This window comes from Saccoglossus kowalevskii, chromosome 9 (assembly GCF_978046115.1).
Source record: "Saccoglossus kowalevskii chromosome 9, keSacKowa6.1, whole genome shotgun sequence".
Taxonomy (NCBI): Eukaryota; Metazoa; Hemichordata; class Enteropneusta; family Harrimaniidae; genus Saccoglossus; species Saccoglossus kowalevskii.
In genome coordinates this window covers 11,724,908-11,738,839 of record NC_140649.1, presented here as the reverse complement: position 1 = coordinate 11,738,839, position 13,932 = coordinate 11,724,908, and the positions used below count along the sequence as shown (strand labels likewise).

The 13,932-nt window shown below is 32.8% G+C and overlaps 1 protein-coding gene across 1 annotated transcript in view; it reads left to right on the top strand.

Moving 5' to 3' along the window:
• Positions 1 to 12,759, top strand: part of LOC146738319 (protein sidekick-2-like) — a 42,726-nt gene extending 29,967 nt beyond the window's left edge. Inside the window, exons 13-22 of the mRNA XM_085503924.1 lie at positions 2,460 to 2,744; positions 2,922 to 3,236; positions 3,424 to 3,576; positions 5,614 to 5,751; positions 6,409 to 6,647; positions 6,971 to 7,095; positions 7,215 to 7,378; positions 8,037 to 8,275; positions 8,599 to 8,665; positions 12,235 to 12,759. Of these exons, the coding sequence (XP_085360050.1) occupies positions 2,460 to 2,744; positions 2,922 to 3,236; positions 3,424 to 3,576; positions 5,614 to 5,751; positions 6,409 to 6,647; positions 6,971 to 7,095; positions 7,215 to 7,378; positions 8,037 to 8,275; positions 8,599 to 8,665; positions 12,235 to 12,350 (1,841 nt within the window). The 3' untranslated portion in view covers positions 12,351 to 12,759. The remainder of the gene's footprint in view (positions 1 to 2,459; positions 2,745 to 2,921; positions 3,237 to 3,423; positions 3,577 to 5,613; positions 5,752 to 6,408; positions 6,648 to 6,970; positions 7,096 to 7,214; positions 7,379 to 8,036; positions 8,276 to 8,598; positions 8,666 to 12,234) is intronic.
• The last annotated feature ends 1,173 nt before the right edge of the window (positions 12,760 to 13,932 follow it).

The following is a 13,932-nucleotide window of genomic DNA, read 5'->3' as shown; positions in this document are numbered from 1 at the left end:
TATTGTGTGCATAATAACTTTACTAATTCTATTCCAAACTTCATCAAACTTGGTCACCTTATTCATCAGTATAATGTCTTCCCTGAGTTTGAACAACAGATGTCCTGTATGAAAATATCATGCAAAAATTGAGAAAATCTGATAAAATATTTTGACTGTTTCTACTTGACTGATCACTGGTGATACACATCAAAGGTCACTGATCTCAGTGGAAATATGCATTGTTGTATGTGTTCAATGAAGCAAATGATTTATCTTGTAATAATATCCTTGGTAATGTATCCCAGAATCCCATACTGGGTTTCAAAACCAACTCATGGAGAGATTGCACAGTCTGATACACATTTTTAAACCTACCAATAAAATCTTTACAGAAAACAAGATGTCAGAAAATCAATATAAGCACTCCTATGAACTGGGTGCCAAACTTTAATCAAGATCTGATGCTAATAGAAAATATGTTTAGTTCAAAGTTATCAAATCAAAAACAATACATAAAAAGCAAAACATTTCATCCACATTTTAAAAAGAAAATTGTTCTAAAATATATGTATTCTGTATTTGACAAACAGTTCATTCGACAAATGAAAACTCGCAGGAATATGTTTCAGCTATTAAAACAGAATGATAGTTTTCATAATACTATTTTAAAAACGCACTTCGAAGATTGCAGTGTTTGAAGATGTAGATTCTCAGGAGGCAACAGTACTGTTGACTTCTCCCTCCACTGGACACCAACTAACTATTTAAGTTGATTTGCATACAAAGCAGAGCTTGCAACATGATAGCTATTCATAAAGGGTGTTTTTTTTTACTTTTCATATAATACAGTAGTCACACAATGAGGCAGTTCGTATTTGTCACAGTGAATCATTAATTTTTGACAGACACCTGTACAAAATATTTGGACAAAAGCCAGCTAAGATTTTCTGTTATCTTGCATGTTTTATGAATCTATTCACGTCTAAATGCAGAACTTTTTTTTTGCGATGAGGCATTTATTTTTATACTGAAATATCTGAATTACTTTGAATAAAACTGGAAATTATGTCCCTTAAAATAATTAAACAAATAAGGCACCAATGTTTTTGTAAGATATTTACATCTTTTAAGGACATTCGGTAGACTGATTCCGCACTGTTGGTTCAACCCCAAAACTTGTTTGTATTTAAAATTATGACAATGCATATTTAGATTGAAACAAACTGTGATAAAGGGAATTATATTATATAACAAAGGGCAAGGTCACCAGAGTTCAACTATGTTACTGGTGCTCGATTACCCGTAGAAATAATTGTATGTATATCAGACAACATGGCACATAAATTTCTCCATATATATTACCATTGTTTTATATTCTGAACAGTGTTCCCTTTTCTGTACGCATAAAATGAATTCAATGTATTTTAAAGTTGATACAAAAATCTTGATCTACTTGCCACCAGTAAGATTCAAATCATGGTTTTATTGGAAACACAGCCTAAACACAACAACTGTTCCTCTCTTTACTATTACCTTTTTAGCTCCGCTGTCGACTTTGTCGAGCGGAGCTTATCATATGAGTGATTGTCTGTCGTCGTCCGTGTCAATGTTTTACTTTTTCGACTTCTTCTTGAAAACTACAATCCTGAATGCTTTGATACTTGGTGTATATGTACCTTGGGTAGACCTCTCTCAGATTTGTTCATTTCATGATCATATCTTCAATTCTCTAATTTTGGTGAATATTTTTGGTAAAAAGTTATATTTTCGACTTCTTGTTAAAAACCGCAAGTCCAATTGCTTTGATATTACATATATAGGTACTACATGTAGACCTCTCTCAGATTTGTTTATTTTGTAATGATATCTTTAGTTCTCTAATTTTGGTGAATATTTTTGTCATTTTTGGTAAAAAGTGATATTTTTGACTTCTTGTTAAAAACCGCAAGTCCAATTGCTTTGATATTACATATATAGGTACTACATGTGGACCCCTCTCTGATTTGTTCATTTTGTAATGATACCTTTAATTCTCCAATTTTGGTGAATATTTTTGTCATTTTTGGTAGAAATTGTATTATGTTTTCTTGGAAACAAATCCTTCTTTCTCCATGAAAACTTTAAATATGAATGACGTGCATGTATGTGAATCATCACACAACAATTTATGAATGATTTACTGTTACTGCTCTAGCTGGCTTTCTTGTTACTAGTTTCTCCAATTACTTACACTACCTGTTCTCAGAGAGCTGCTATGAATGCAGAAGTGTAACAATACTTTTTAAAGGTGACGTGCACCAGGGGGTGGGGGGTGATACCAGTATACTACTTGTTTTTAATGTGCATACTGTTGGAACACACAGAAAATGATGATATATTTCATGGATAATGTGACAATAAAGTACCATATCAGCTAGTAATATTTCACACTAAACATCACAACTGTAAGTTATTAAACACAACATTTTTTTTTCCAGTTCTTGCAACAATAGTTGAGATACCAGATTCACAAGCAATTGAGATATCTAGTTCTCCAGTTTTTACATGTAGTGGACATGGTAAACCATTGCCAGAAGTGACATGGCAGACAATTAACGGAGGCCCTATTTCTGAGTCTGATACTGAGATCATAGAGGATGGTTATTTTATGAATAGTACACTGACATTCAACAGTGTAGATAGAAATGACAATGGTATATATCAATGTGTGGTGAATAATGGATATGATGATGTGAGTGAAAACTTTACTCTCACTGTCTTAGGTATGTATTATACAAGTTTATCAATAAATAAGTAAAAAATGTATTTAAATCTCTATAGGACCATTTTTGTGAGTGGATGTGAACAATATCATAATTATGGGATAGATTTGAATCAGCGATCAGACACGATTGATTTTGTATATAATAGTAATTTTATTTTTTCATTATTTTATATAGAGGTACCAGATCAAGTGACAGTTATAACTTTTATAGCCACAAATGCTGAGATAATTGAATTGAAATGGGAAGTGACTTATGATGGTAACAGTGACATCATACAATGTGGTGTAGAATATATGGAATTTAATGATCAACAACAACCAGTGACTGACTGGATGACTTACATAACTGTTACTGAAATTCGGATACAGTACATGATTCAAATAGAAAACCTAGCAGCATATACCTACTACAAGGCTAGAATTAGTTGTACAAATTCTCAGGGATCAAGTGTACCAACTGAGACTGTTATAGTAAGAACGAAAGAGTCTAGTGAGTATATTTTTTTATTTACACATTTTGAGCACTATAAATATATCTGTATTAACTGTAATAAATTATGAAAACAAACCCAGAAGATGCTATGTTTTGACTATTTTTTTTAATTCCAAATTCTTGACAGGTTGTAAGATATTTTCGATTTGATTCAGAGTTCTTATTATTCTTTCAAATGCTATAGGTCCTAATCCACCAAGGAATGTAACATTGGTAGCCAATACTGAAAGTGATATCACTGTCACTTGGTTAGTTCCAGTAAAATTGAATGGAGAATTAGATTATTACATAGTTTATTACTCAATTATTAGTGGTAGTAATACTATGAACAAACAAAGTAAGTTATTTGAATTTTATAATATGTTTCAATATTAAGACATTTCGTACTACAGTGATAGTATCATATACATCATATACCTACCGGTGTTATAATTATGAGATCAGCTATTTAGAGCTCTACTATCCATGTATACATGTAAGACAATTTAGGACATACATGTATGCTAGTGTGAAAGTACAATATATTAGTTCAGCTGTCATCAAATATGAGTGGAGCTGTTTATTGGGTGATTGTCTGTCAGTTATTACATTTTCCACTTTTTCTTGCAAACAACTTGCTTAATTGATTAGTGAATACTTGAGTGGACCTTCGTCAGATGTGTTTATTTCATGTTGTTGCAGTTTTCTCTAATTTCGATTTGCCATTTGGGTTTTCTGATTGTTGAGAATATTAGCAAACTTCTGTGTATGGAGTCCGGTCAAACCCTGGTGGAAGCCATGTTTGTTTTTGTTATTAGAGGACGCTTACGCATCCATATTTATAATTCGCATTTTCTTATATGGTAGGATGAAAATAAAACACTGCAAAATTACGGCAAGCTGTAACTTATGGCGTTATGGTTACAGGTGTATAATAATGATTTATGCATCATGATATATTATTTACATTAATGTATATTTTTGCAGCAAAAATAACTGTGCATACGCTATTAACATTATCATTTATGTTACTCATTTATGTGATGTGACCCTAAAACAAGCACAGTCTACAAAAAAATGTGTTCTTTTTGAAAATTTCAGGCCAAATGCTTTCTACAGATGTATAGGTTTGTTTTAGACATTATTGTTCTGGTAACGGCTGTCAACATTCTTCATAATAATATATCTCTGTAACATTTTTATCCATGCTTCCTTAAGAGAAAATTCTCAAAACAAGAAAAAGGAATGCAACAATTTCTATAATTTTCATTCACCCATTGTATATTTCACTTAAAGTTGCATTCCCACTTTGCAAATTTGTGCAGTACCATTCACTGATAAAAATAAGGTATATACTGTAACAACATAAATATATTGTCGAGTCAAGCTACGTCACAGAACGTTCTATGTTGCTCTGAAGTTCACCTCTGTACCATGTATTTCTTTGGGCTTGGTGCGAACTGCTGTGGAACGCTGGTCGAGGAACCGGTGAAAATAGCTAAACTCGCGAAAGCAGCACAAACACAACTTTGAAATAATCCTGATCAACTAAATTGATATGTATTAAACATGTAAGGGTGACTTGTTATAGTATTCATGGGAGTCTCAAATAAGCCAAAATACAATTTGTAATAATAACTATAATAATTCAATACAACTGTGTATAAATCTGAATAGAAATAATGCTAGACCTGATATGGCTATTATATTAGTTAAATGGTTTTGGTCAATTTGGTCTTCAAGTCTTTTATATACATGACATTGTATTTCTTTAACATATTCTTGTCTCCGGCATGTATAGTGATGATACATTGTTTTAATGTATGCAAGCCATTGTTAAAAAGAGCATAATGCACTGTATTTCATGGGTTATGGTTTTGGAGTGTGCCCCAGAATATGAATACCAAATATTGATACTGATTCAGTATCTTCCAAAATTTAGCTTAAATATGACCCATAATTATGGGCAATATAATATGTAAACTGTTTGATAAAAACAAAAGTTATTTTACAGTATAATTAGACTGCTGTCTGCATGTGTTTGCTCGAGTGAGCATCACTACCGTCAACAAATTTACTGTAGTGCCAGAGATGCTGTTCAGCAACTAACATTTTTCGTAAATATGTTTATTTTGATGGTATCAAATCAGACAAATTCTCTGCAATGAGACGAGCATAGTTTAAACTACGAACTATATGAAAATAATGCTGATATAATACAATATTATAATAGCAATAACAATATTTCATGGTATAACCGCCCTTGGTGGGGAACATTGCTTAAACAAACAAATGGTATGTGTGAGGATCCTTAACTTTTAAAATGTTGAGAGCATCTCTACAACATCTTTTCAGTATTAATGTTTCAATTTTTTTCCAAAATATTGTCTATCAGCCAATGGTATTGAACAGACCATAATTCTTACTGGTTTGGTGGCATATACTGAATATGAAGTCTGGGTGGCAGCTGTCAATACAGTAGGCGACCAAAGTTCATATTCGGATAAGACGAATACTCGGACATTAGAGGGAGGTATGTCTTAAATAATGTTCAAGGTGCTTAAAGTTATTGAACTTCTGTTTTGTGTGTTGTTGATGTGTCCTGAGTTATTTCTGTCACATTGTCAAATTACAAACGCCATTTATACTTTGCGATATTCTTGTGATAAACTTGTATTCCCTGGACTGAGAACGATAATTTAAAATAGTGTTCTATTTGCATCATAATAAATTCAAATAATAAGTACATAAATACAGAACATTCATAACAAATCTTAATATATGATTTACATGTTCTTTACAATATGCCTAATATTAATAGTCATGTAACAAAATGGTTTAAATTACTTTTACCGCCATAATGCTTGGTCCTCCAAAACAGCTCCTTTTAAAGCTTTATCCAATGGTCTGAAAGTTCTATTTTGAATAGTATAAGCATATACATTAGTTATAATGGTTTTGTGAAACACATTTCATCATCAGAGCAATTCTTGTAGGTTTATATACTTGAACTGTGAAGTATATGATGGTATGAATTTTAGGGAATATGTATGAATATGATTTCAGTGATGTGCAGATCATCTGGTTATTCACAACTGTATAAATAAACAATGGAGAATCATATATTCCCAAATTAATAGTAGAAAGAAATCAGAAATAACTTTCAAAATTACTCTTTCTTATATTTCAGTTCCAGACAAACCAAGGATATCCAGTTTTCATAATACATCAGATAGTGCATTGACTATTGAATGGAACCCGCCGATTAATCCACGTGGTGTAACAAAAAGATATGAACTTTATCTATTTCTAAACTCTGGTGGATCAGCTGTGAAGTCTCATACGGAACATGCCAAACAATCAGACCAGACTTCTACTTATACTTACCTGTTTACAAATTTGTTAGCATATACTGAATACATTGTTAGAGTAAGTACTATTCTCTTCGAATAAAAGCAGAAAATTGTATATTTTTACCCACAATTATTCAACAACTGTCCTCTATTCAGGTATAGACAAAACATCAATTCACTACAAGTATTGTTTTGTGCTAAAACAAATTATTATTAAAAATTATCTTTTATCAATAAATTCAAAGCATGTTTTATTTGGAAACAAGAACTAGTATATATACTTGCTATTGCTGATCAAAACCCTAAAGTTTTTATCTATACATCCATCTCATTCTGTAACTGATATTCCCTATGCATATTATATATGATGTATCACATATTTCTGTTCACACTATATAGATAAAGGTTTGCAATGGAAGAAGGTGCAGTCTTGCAGAAGAAAAGAGTGCTAAGACCAGTGAAGGAAGTAAGTCCCAATGTTTACTATTAACAAAATTGAGACCTTTTTATTCATTTGTCTTACAGTATACTAATATAAAAACAAGGGTTTATAGAATAAATCTTGCTTTGTACACGTTACCTTGCACATGGACATGTTTGCCTTGTAATTGTTTAGGAAATTAGAATGACTGGGATGGACTAGATATTTGATGTCCTCCATCCTTTCTGTTCTACATAAAATAAAATACATAATTCTTACTGGTTTGGTGGCATATACTGAATATGAAGTCTGGGTGGCAGCTGTCAATACAGTAGGCGACCAAAGTTCATATTCGGATAAGACGAATACTCGGACATTAGAGGGAGGTATGTCTTAAATAATGTTCAAGCTGCTTAAAGTTATGTGAACTTCTGTTTTGTGTGTTGTTGATGTGTCCTGAGTTATTTCTGTCACATTGTCAAATTACAAACGCCATTTATACTTTGCGATATTCTTGTGATAAACTTGTATTCCCTGGACTGAGAACGATACTTTAAAATAGTGTTCTATTTGCATCATAATAAATTCAAATAATAAGTACATAAATACAGAACATTCATAACAAATCTTAATATATAATTTACATGTTCTTTACAATATGCCTAATATTAATAGTCATGTAACAAAATGGTTTAAATTACTTTTACCGCCATAATGCTTGGTCCTCCAAAACAGCTCCTTTTAAAGCTTTATCCAATGGTCTGAAAGTTCTATTTTGAATAGTATAAGCATATACATTAGTTATAATGGTTTTGTGAAACACATTTCATCATCAGAGCAATTCTTGTAGGTTTATATACTTGAACTGTGAAGTATATGATGGTATGAATTTTAGGGAATATGTATGAATATGATTTCAGTGATGTGCAGATCATCTGGTTATTCACAACTGTATAAATAAACAATGGAGAATCATATATTCCTAAATTAATAGTAGAAAGAAATCAGAAATAACTTTCAAAATTACTCTTTCTTATATTTCAGTTCCAGACAAACCAAGGATATCCAGTTTTCATAATACATCAGATAGTGCATTGACTATTGAATGGAACCCGCCGATTAATCCACGTGGTGTAACAAAAAGATATGAACTTTATCTATTTCTAAACTCTGGTGGATCAGCTGTGAAGTCTCATACGGAACATGCCAAACAATCAGACCAGACTTCTACTTATACTTACCTGTTTACAAATTTGTTAGCATATACTGAATACATTGTTAGAGTAAGTACTATTCTCTTCGAATAAGAGCAGAAAATTGTATATTTTTACCCACAATTATTCAACAACTGTCCTCTATTCAGGTATAGACAAAACATCAATTCACTACAAGTATTGTTTTGTGCTAAAACAAATTATTATTAAAAATTATCTTTTATCAATAAATTCAAAGCATGTTTTATTTGGAAACAAGAACTAGTATATATACTTGCTATTGCTGATCAAAACCCTAAAGTTTTTATCTATACATCCATCTCATTCTGTAACTGATATTCCCTATGCATATTATATATGATGTATCACATATTTCTGTTCACACTATATAGATAAAGGTTTGCAATGGAAGAAGGTGCAGTCTTGCAGAAGAAAAGAGTGCTAAGACCAGTGAAGGAAGTAAGTCCCAATGTTTACTATTAACAAAATTGAGACCTTTTTATTCATTTGTCTTACAGTATACTAATATAAAACAAGGGTTTATAGAATAAATCTTGCTTTGTACACGTTACCTTGCACATGGACATGTTTGCCTTGTAATTGTTTAGGAAATTAGAATGACTGGGATGGACTAGATATTTGATGTCCTCCATCCTTTCTGTTCTACATAAAATAAAATACAGTGCATGTCTGAAAGCCTTATATGCTTGGCGAGTTTACCACCCCAGATACCAAAAAAGTCAGTTACCTGAGGGGATCCAGAGCCCCCTAGCTCCAGCTCTGACTAGTGAAGTCTAGTACAAATAGTAGGCTGCCTGAAAATAAAAAGAAAGGTATTTTGAAAACAGTGACACGAATGCTTTTCACACACCTGGAGTGGACAGGTGTTTTTTCTCTGTTTACACTTTTTTCTCAAAAATAGTTATCTTGAGATGAGGTCGATATTTTACACTTTTTTATCTTTTTAAATTACCAATAATTGTATACTGCTTGTTACGATGTGCGATTTTAATCTATACTCAATTATATTGCAGTGTATGCTTAGAATAATTGCGTTTGATGGTGTTAGATACAAGCGATATGCATATTTTGTGTTCATTACATTGTTTATGGGGATTGTTCAAATTGGAATCTAAAAAGCACAAGTCTAAATCTAGTAGCACTATTATAGCTAATGAAATTGAAAATAGACTGTTCATGCTTACTAGAAAACTCGCATGAAGTTTGCCACGTATATTGTTGCCAACAATTGTTACATGTGATGCCAAATCAGAATTCGTGTCAATGACTGAACCAGCAAGATCAGCGAGAGTTAGGGTATTAGTGAATCAGTGCCTACTGGGTCTCGGAAATGCACTCTATGGGGCGGGTAATGGAGTGTAAAAAAGCCACTGCTGAATACATCTTTTTCAGACCTGGCAGGATTATTCTGGATCCGAAAACCGTTTAGTGACCACAGGGAATCTGGATATGAGTCATGAAGCAGCATGCAGAAATCATATGACTATAATAAGACTCTGTCGTTTTGTCAAGCTACAGATGGACACTGAAGCAGCATATAATCATAAGTTGTTGAGGACAGCATGTATGGCAGTCAACCAAGACATAACATGTTCTTTAAATAAAAACATACAAGAGGCAACTGAGATGGTGCGTGATATTCTCTCTACTTCTAGCTTCTAGTGTTTTTGTCAGACACGTGGCAACGAATGCTGATCAACGAATGCGGTCGCTCACTTGGTAACCAACTACAATCAAGGTCTTTAGAAGTACAGAATGGATTCCACATCATAGCATTGATTGGCTATCTCCAGAGGACTCAGGCCCGTAGCCAGCACTTTTGAATAGGGGGTTCGAAAACAACACATATATAGTTGATGTGAAATGTGTGAATTTTATAATATTCAAAAAGTGTTTTTGAGCTCTGTTACAGAGATTTTTATATTATCGGGTTTAAATTCAATTGGTTTACTTTGTGTTACGTTGGTAAGATATTTCACATAACATCTTTGAACTATTTTACCATTTTAGAGAAGGGGTCCTGAGCCATTCCCCACCTACAGGCAAACACATCCACACCATTGATCCACTACAGCAAAATGTTGTACACAAAAAGGACAAGACTATACTTATCATAGCATTATTGTCTAAGTATTTTAAGGTAGAACGCTACTTACGAGTTTTTCCGCTCTTCGCAGATGTTAGCGCACATAAAAGTGACACGATTTCATGTCGAAATCTGTCTACAATTATTCATTTTAGTATTAGTCAATTTTGTATTATGTAATTTAATTTCTGTACTATCGTACAAAATGTAATGGGTAGAAAAGTGCATAGCACGTTTTAAACACAATACAACATCCATGTAAACATATGGTACTAAGTTAAACTGAATTCATATTCATCTCGTCGCTTGAAACTTTTAAAAGATATAGAGCTATTTGATATATGGTGTGGCAATTTGTGTAGCAACGAAGTAAGCCCAGATTGTCAGTATTTGCATAATTGCATAGGGTTATTGACAAAAGATCAGCCCTTAGATCATTATAAAATGGACATATAAAAACAAAGTGAATTTCATTTTCTACCATGCTAAATTCGAACGTATCACTGAAAAAACTAAAAAAATATTGATCTAACTGTATTTTTGTGTGTCAGCCTAATTCTAACATTATGTTTATGGCCAAAACAGCATAAACTCGTCAGTATATATTTTAGTCTGTAATTGCTTGCCAATAAATCTCCCAGGTTATAATACTACTTTGATTTTTCCAAAAGTACACAGCCTTGATGATTGTAAAATGGAGGCATGCCACTTCCTTTTTTTATTCTTTGAGTAAATATCTCTAAGAAATTTGCAGTATCTCCAACTTGTTTTTCAAACCAGACAATGCCGAAACCATATTTGAACAGGAGATTTTTATTAGCTCCGCTGTCGACTTTGTCGAGCGGAGCTTATCATATGAGTGATTGTCCGTCGTCGTCCGGTGTCCGTCGTCCGTCGTCCGTGTCAATGTTTTACATTTTCGACTTCTTCTTGAAAACTACAAGTCTGAATGCTTTGATACTTGGTGTATATGTACCTTGGGTAGACCTCTCTCAGATTTGTTCATTTTGTAATGATATCTTCAATTCTCTAATTTTGGTGAATATTTTTGTCATTTTTGGTAAAAAGTGATATTTTCAACTTCTTGTTAGAAACCGCAAGTCCAATTGCTTTGATATTACATATATAGGTACTACATGTGGACCACTCTCGAATTTGTTCATTTCATAATGATATCTTTAATTTTCTAATTTTGGTGAATATTTTTGTCATTTTTGGTAAATAGTGATATTTTCGACTTCTTGTTAAAAACGACAAGTCCAATTGCTTTGATATTACATATATAGGTACTACATGTGGACCTCTCTCAGATTTGTTCATTTTGTAATGATATCTTTAATTTTCTAAATTTGGTGAATATTTTTGTCATTTTTGGTAAAAAGAGATGCTTCCGACTTCTTGTTAAAAACCACAAGTCCAATTGCCTTGATATTACATATATAGGTACTACATGTGGACCACTCTCAAATTTGTTCATTTCATAATGATATCTTTAATTTTCTAATTTTGGTGAATATTTTTGTCATTTTTGGTAAAAAGTGATATTTTCAACTTCTTGTTAAAAACCACAAGTCCAATTGCTTTGATATTACATATATAGATACTACATATGGACCCCTCTCAAATTTGTTCATTTCATGACGATATCTTCAATTCTCTAATTTTGATGAATATTTTTGTCATTTTTGGTAAAAAGTGATATTTTCTTCTTGTTAAAAACCACAATCATTTATGGTCAAAAATGATATTTTTGAATTCTTGTTGAAAACAGCAAGTCCCATTGCATTGATACTATGCATATTGTTCATTTTCTAATGATATCTTCTGTTCTTTAATCGAAATGTGCATAGCCATGTCCCCATGTAATGAACGTAATGAGAAATATAATAACACCTTCCTAATACATTTGTTTAATCTACAGAATGCGAAGACTCCAACAAAGTTGCCTACTGCCCTCTAGTGTTGAAGTTTGAATTCTGCATTCGCCCGTATTTCCGCCAGATGTGTTGTAAGACTTGTACATTGGCTGGTCAGTAAGGGACGACGTCAATAGATCGATGTCGGATAAAAAAACTTATTTCCTTTAGTTTGGGGGTGGGGGGTTTTGACCTCAAAAAGTTTCCATCCCACAAAAACGATTAAGTTTCAGTGGGGGGTAGGGGGGGTTGGAAAAAAACTAAAAGAATTAAGTTTTTTATCCGACATCGATCTTTTGACGTCGTCCCTAACTACAACAAAATTGAATGCGAATGGAAGATCCATTTAACTGTGCCAGCAATAACTTAACGTTACATCTGGACACCAGTCTGGGCATAAGTTCTCCAAAAGAAGTGGAATTCAGTTCGAATTCAACCAATTATGAACTTCAAGATCATCATCACTTGATTCTTCTGTGAGATTCTTTGTTACAACCAGAAATAAACACATTCTTGTTGATGAACAGCAACACATTTTGTTTTCTGAATAACTACAGGGCACTGTAGACGCAAAGTTCAACATTTGCGTCATAATTCTAGATGTGACAATACAGGACTCAACAATACCGTGCTTCATAGGATGTGAACTCTAGTTCAGTGCTTGCCATGTTCAGTAACCAAGTCCGAATACAGCGTTGTCCCCTTTGTTCTTGACATTAAACTCATTTTTACCTTGCCCGTACCATCAAAGATGGAAGGGAAAGGTATATTAAGGGAAAGATTTTGTCCGGCGTTGTCGTCGTTAATAATTGTTATTGTGTGCATAATAACTTTACTAATTCTATTCCAAACTTCATCAAACTTGGTCACCTTATTCATCAGTATAATGTCTTCCCTGAGTTTGAACAACAGTTGTCCTGTATGAAAATATCATGCAAAAATTGAGAAAATCTGATAAAATGTTTTGACTGTTTCTACTTGACTGATCACTGGTGATACACATCAAAGGTCACTGATCTCAGTGGAAATATGCATTGTTGTATGTGTTCAATGAAGCAAATGAGTTATCTTGTAATAATATCCTTGGTAATGTATCCCAGAATCCCATACTGGGTTTCAAAACCAACTCATGGAGAGATTGCACAGTCTGATACACATTTTTAAACCTACCAATAAAATCTTTACAGAAAACAAGATGTCAGAAAATCAATATAAGCACTCCTATGAACTGGGTGCCAAACTTTGATCAAGATCTGAAGCTAATAGAAAATATGTTTAATTCAAAGTTATCAAATCAAAAACAATACATAAAAAGCAAAACATTTCATCCACATTTTAAAAAGAAAATTGTTCTAAAATATATGTATTCTGTATTTGACAAACAGTTCATTTGACAAATGAAAACTCGCAGGAATATGTTTCAGCTATTAGAACAGAATGATAGTTTTCATAATACTAGTTTAAAAACGCACTTCGAAGATTGCAGTGTTTGAAGATGTAGATTCTCAGGAGGCAACAGTACTGTTGACTTCTCCCTCCACTGGACACCAACTAACTATTTAAGTTGATTTGCATACAAAGCAGAGCTTGCAACATGATAGCTATTATAAAGGGTGTTTTTTTTTACTTTTCATATAATACAGTAGTCACACAATGAGGCAGTTCGTATTTGTCACAGTGAATCATTAATTTTTGACAGACAC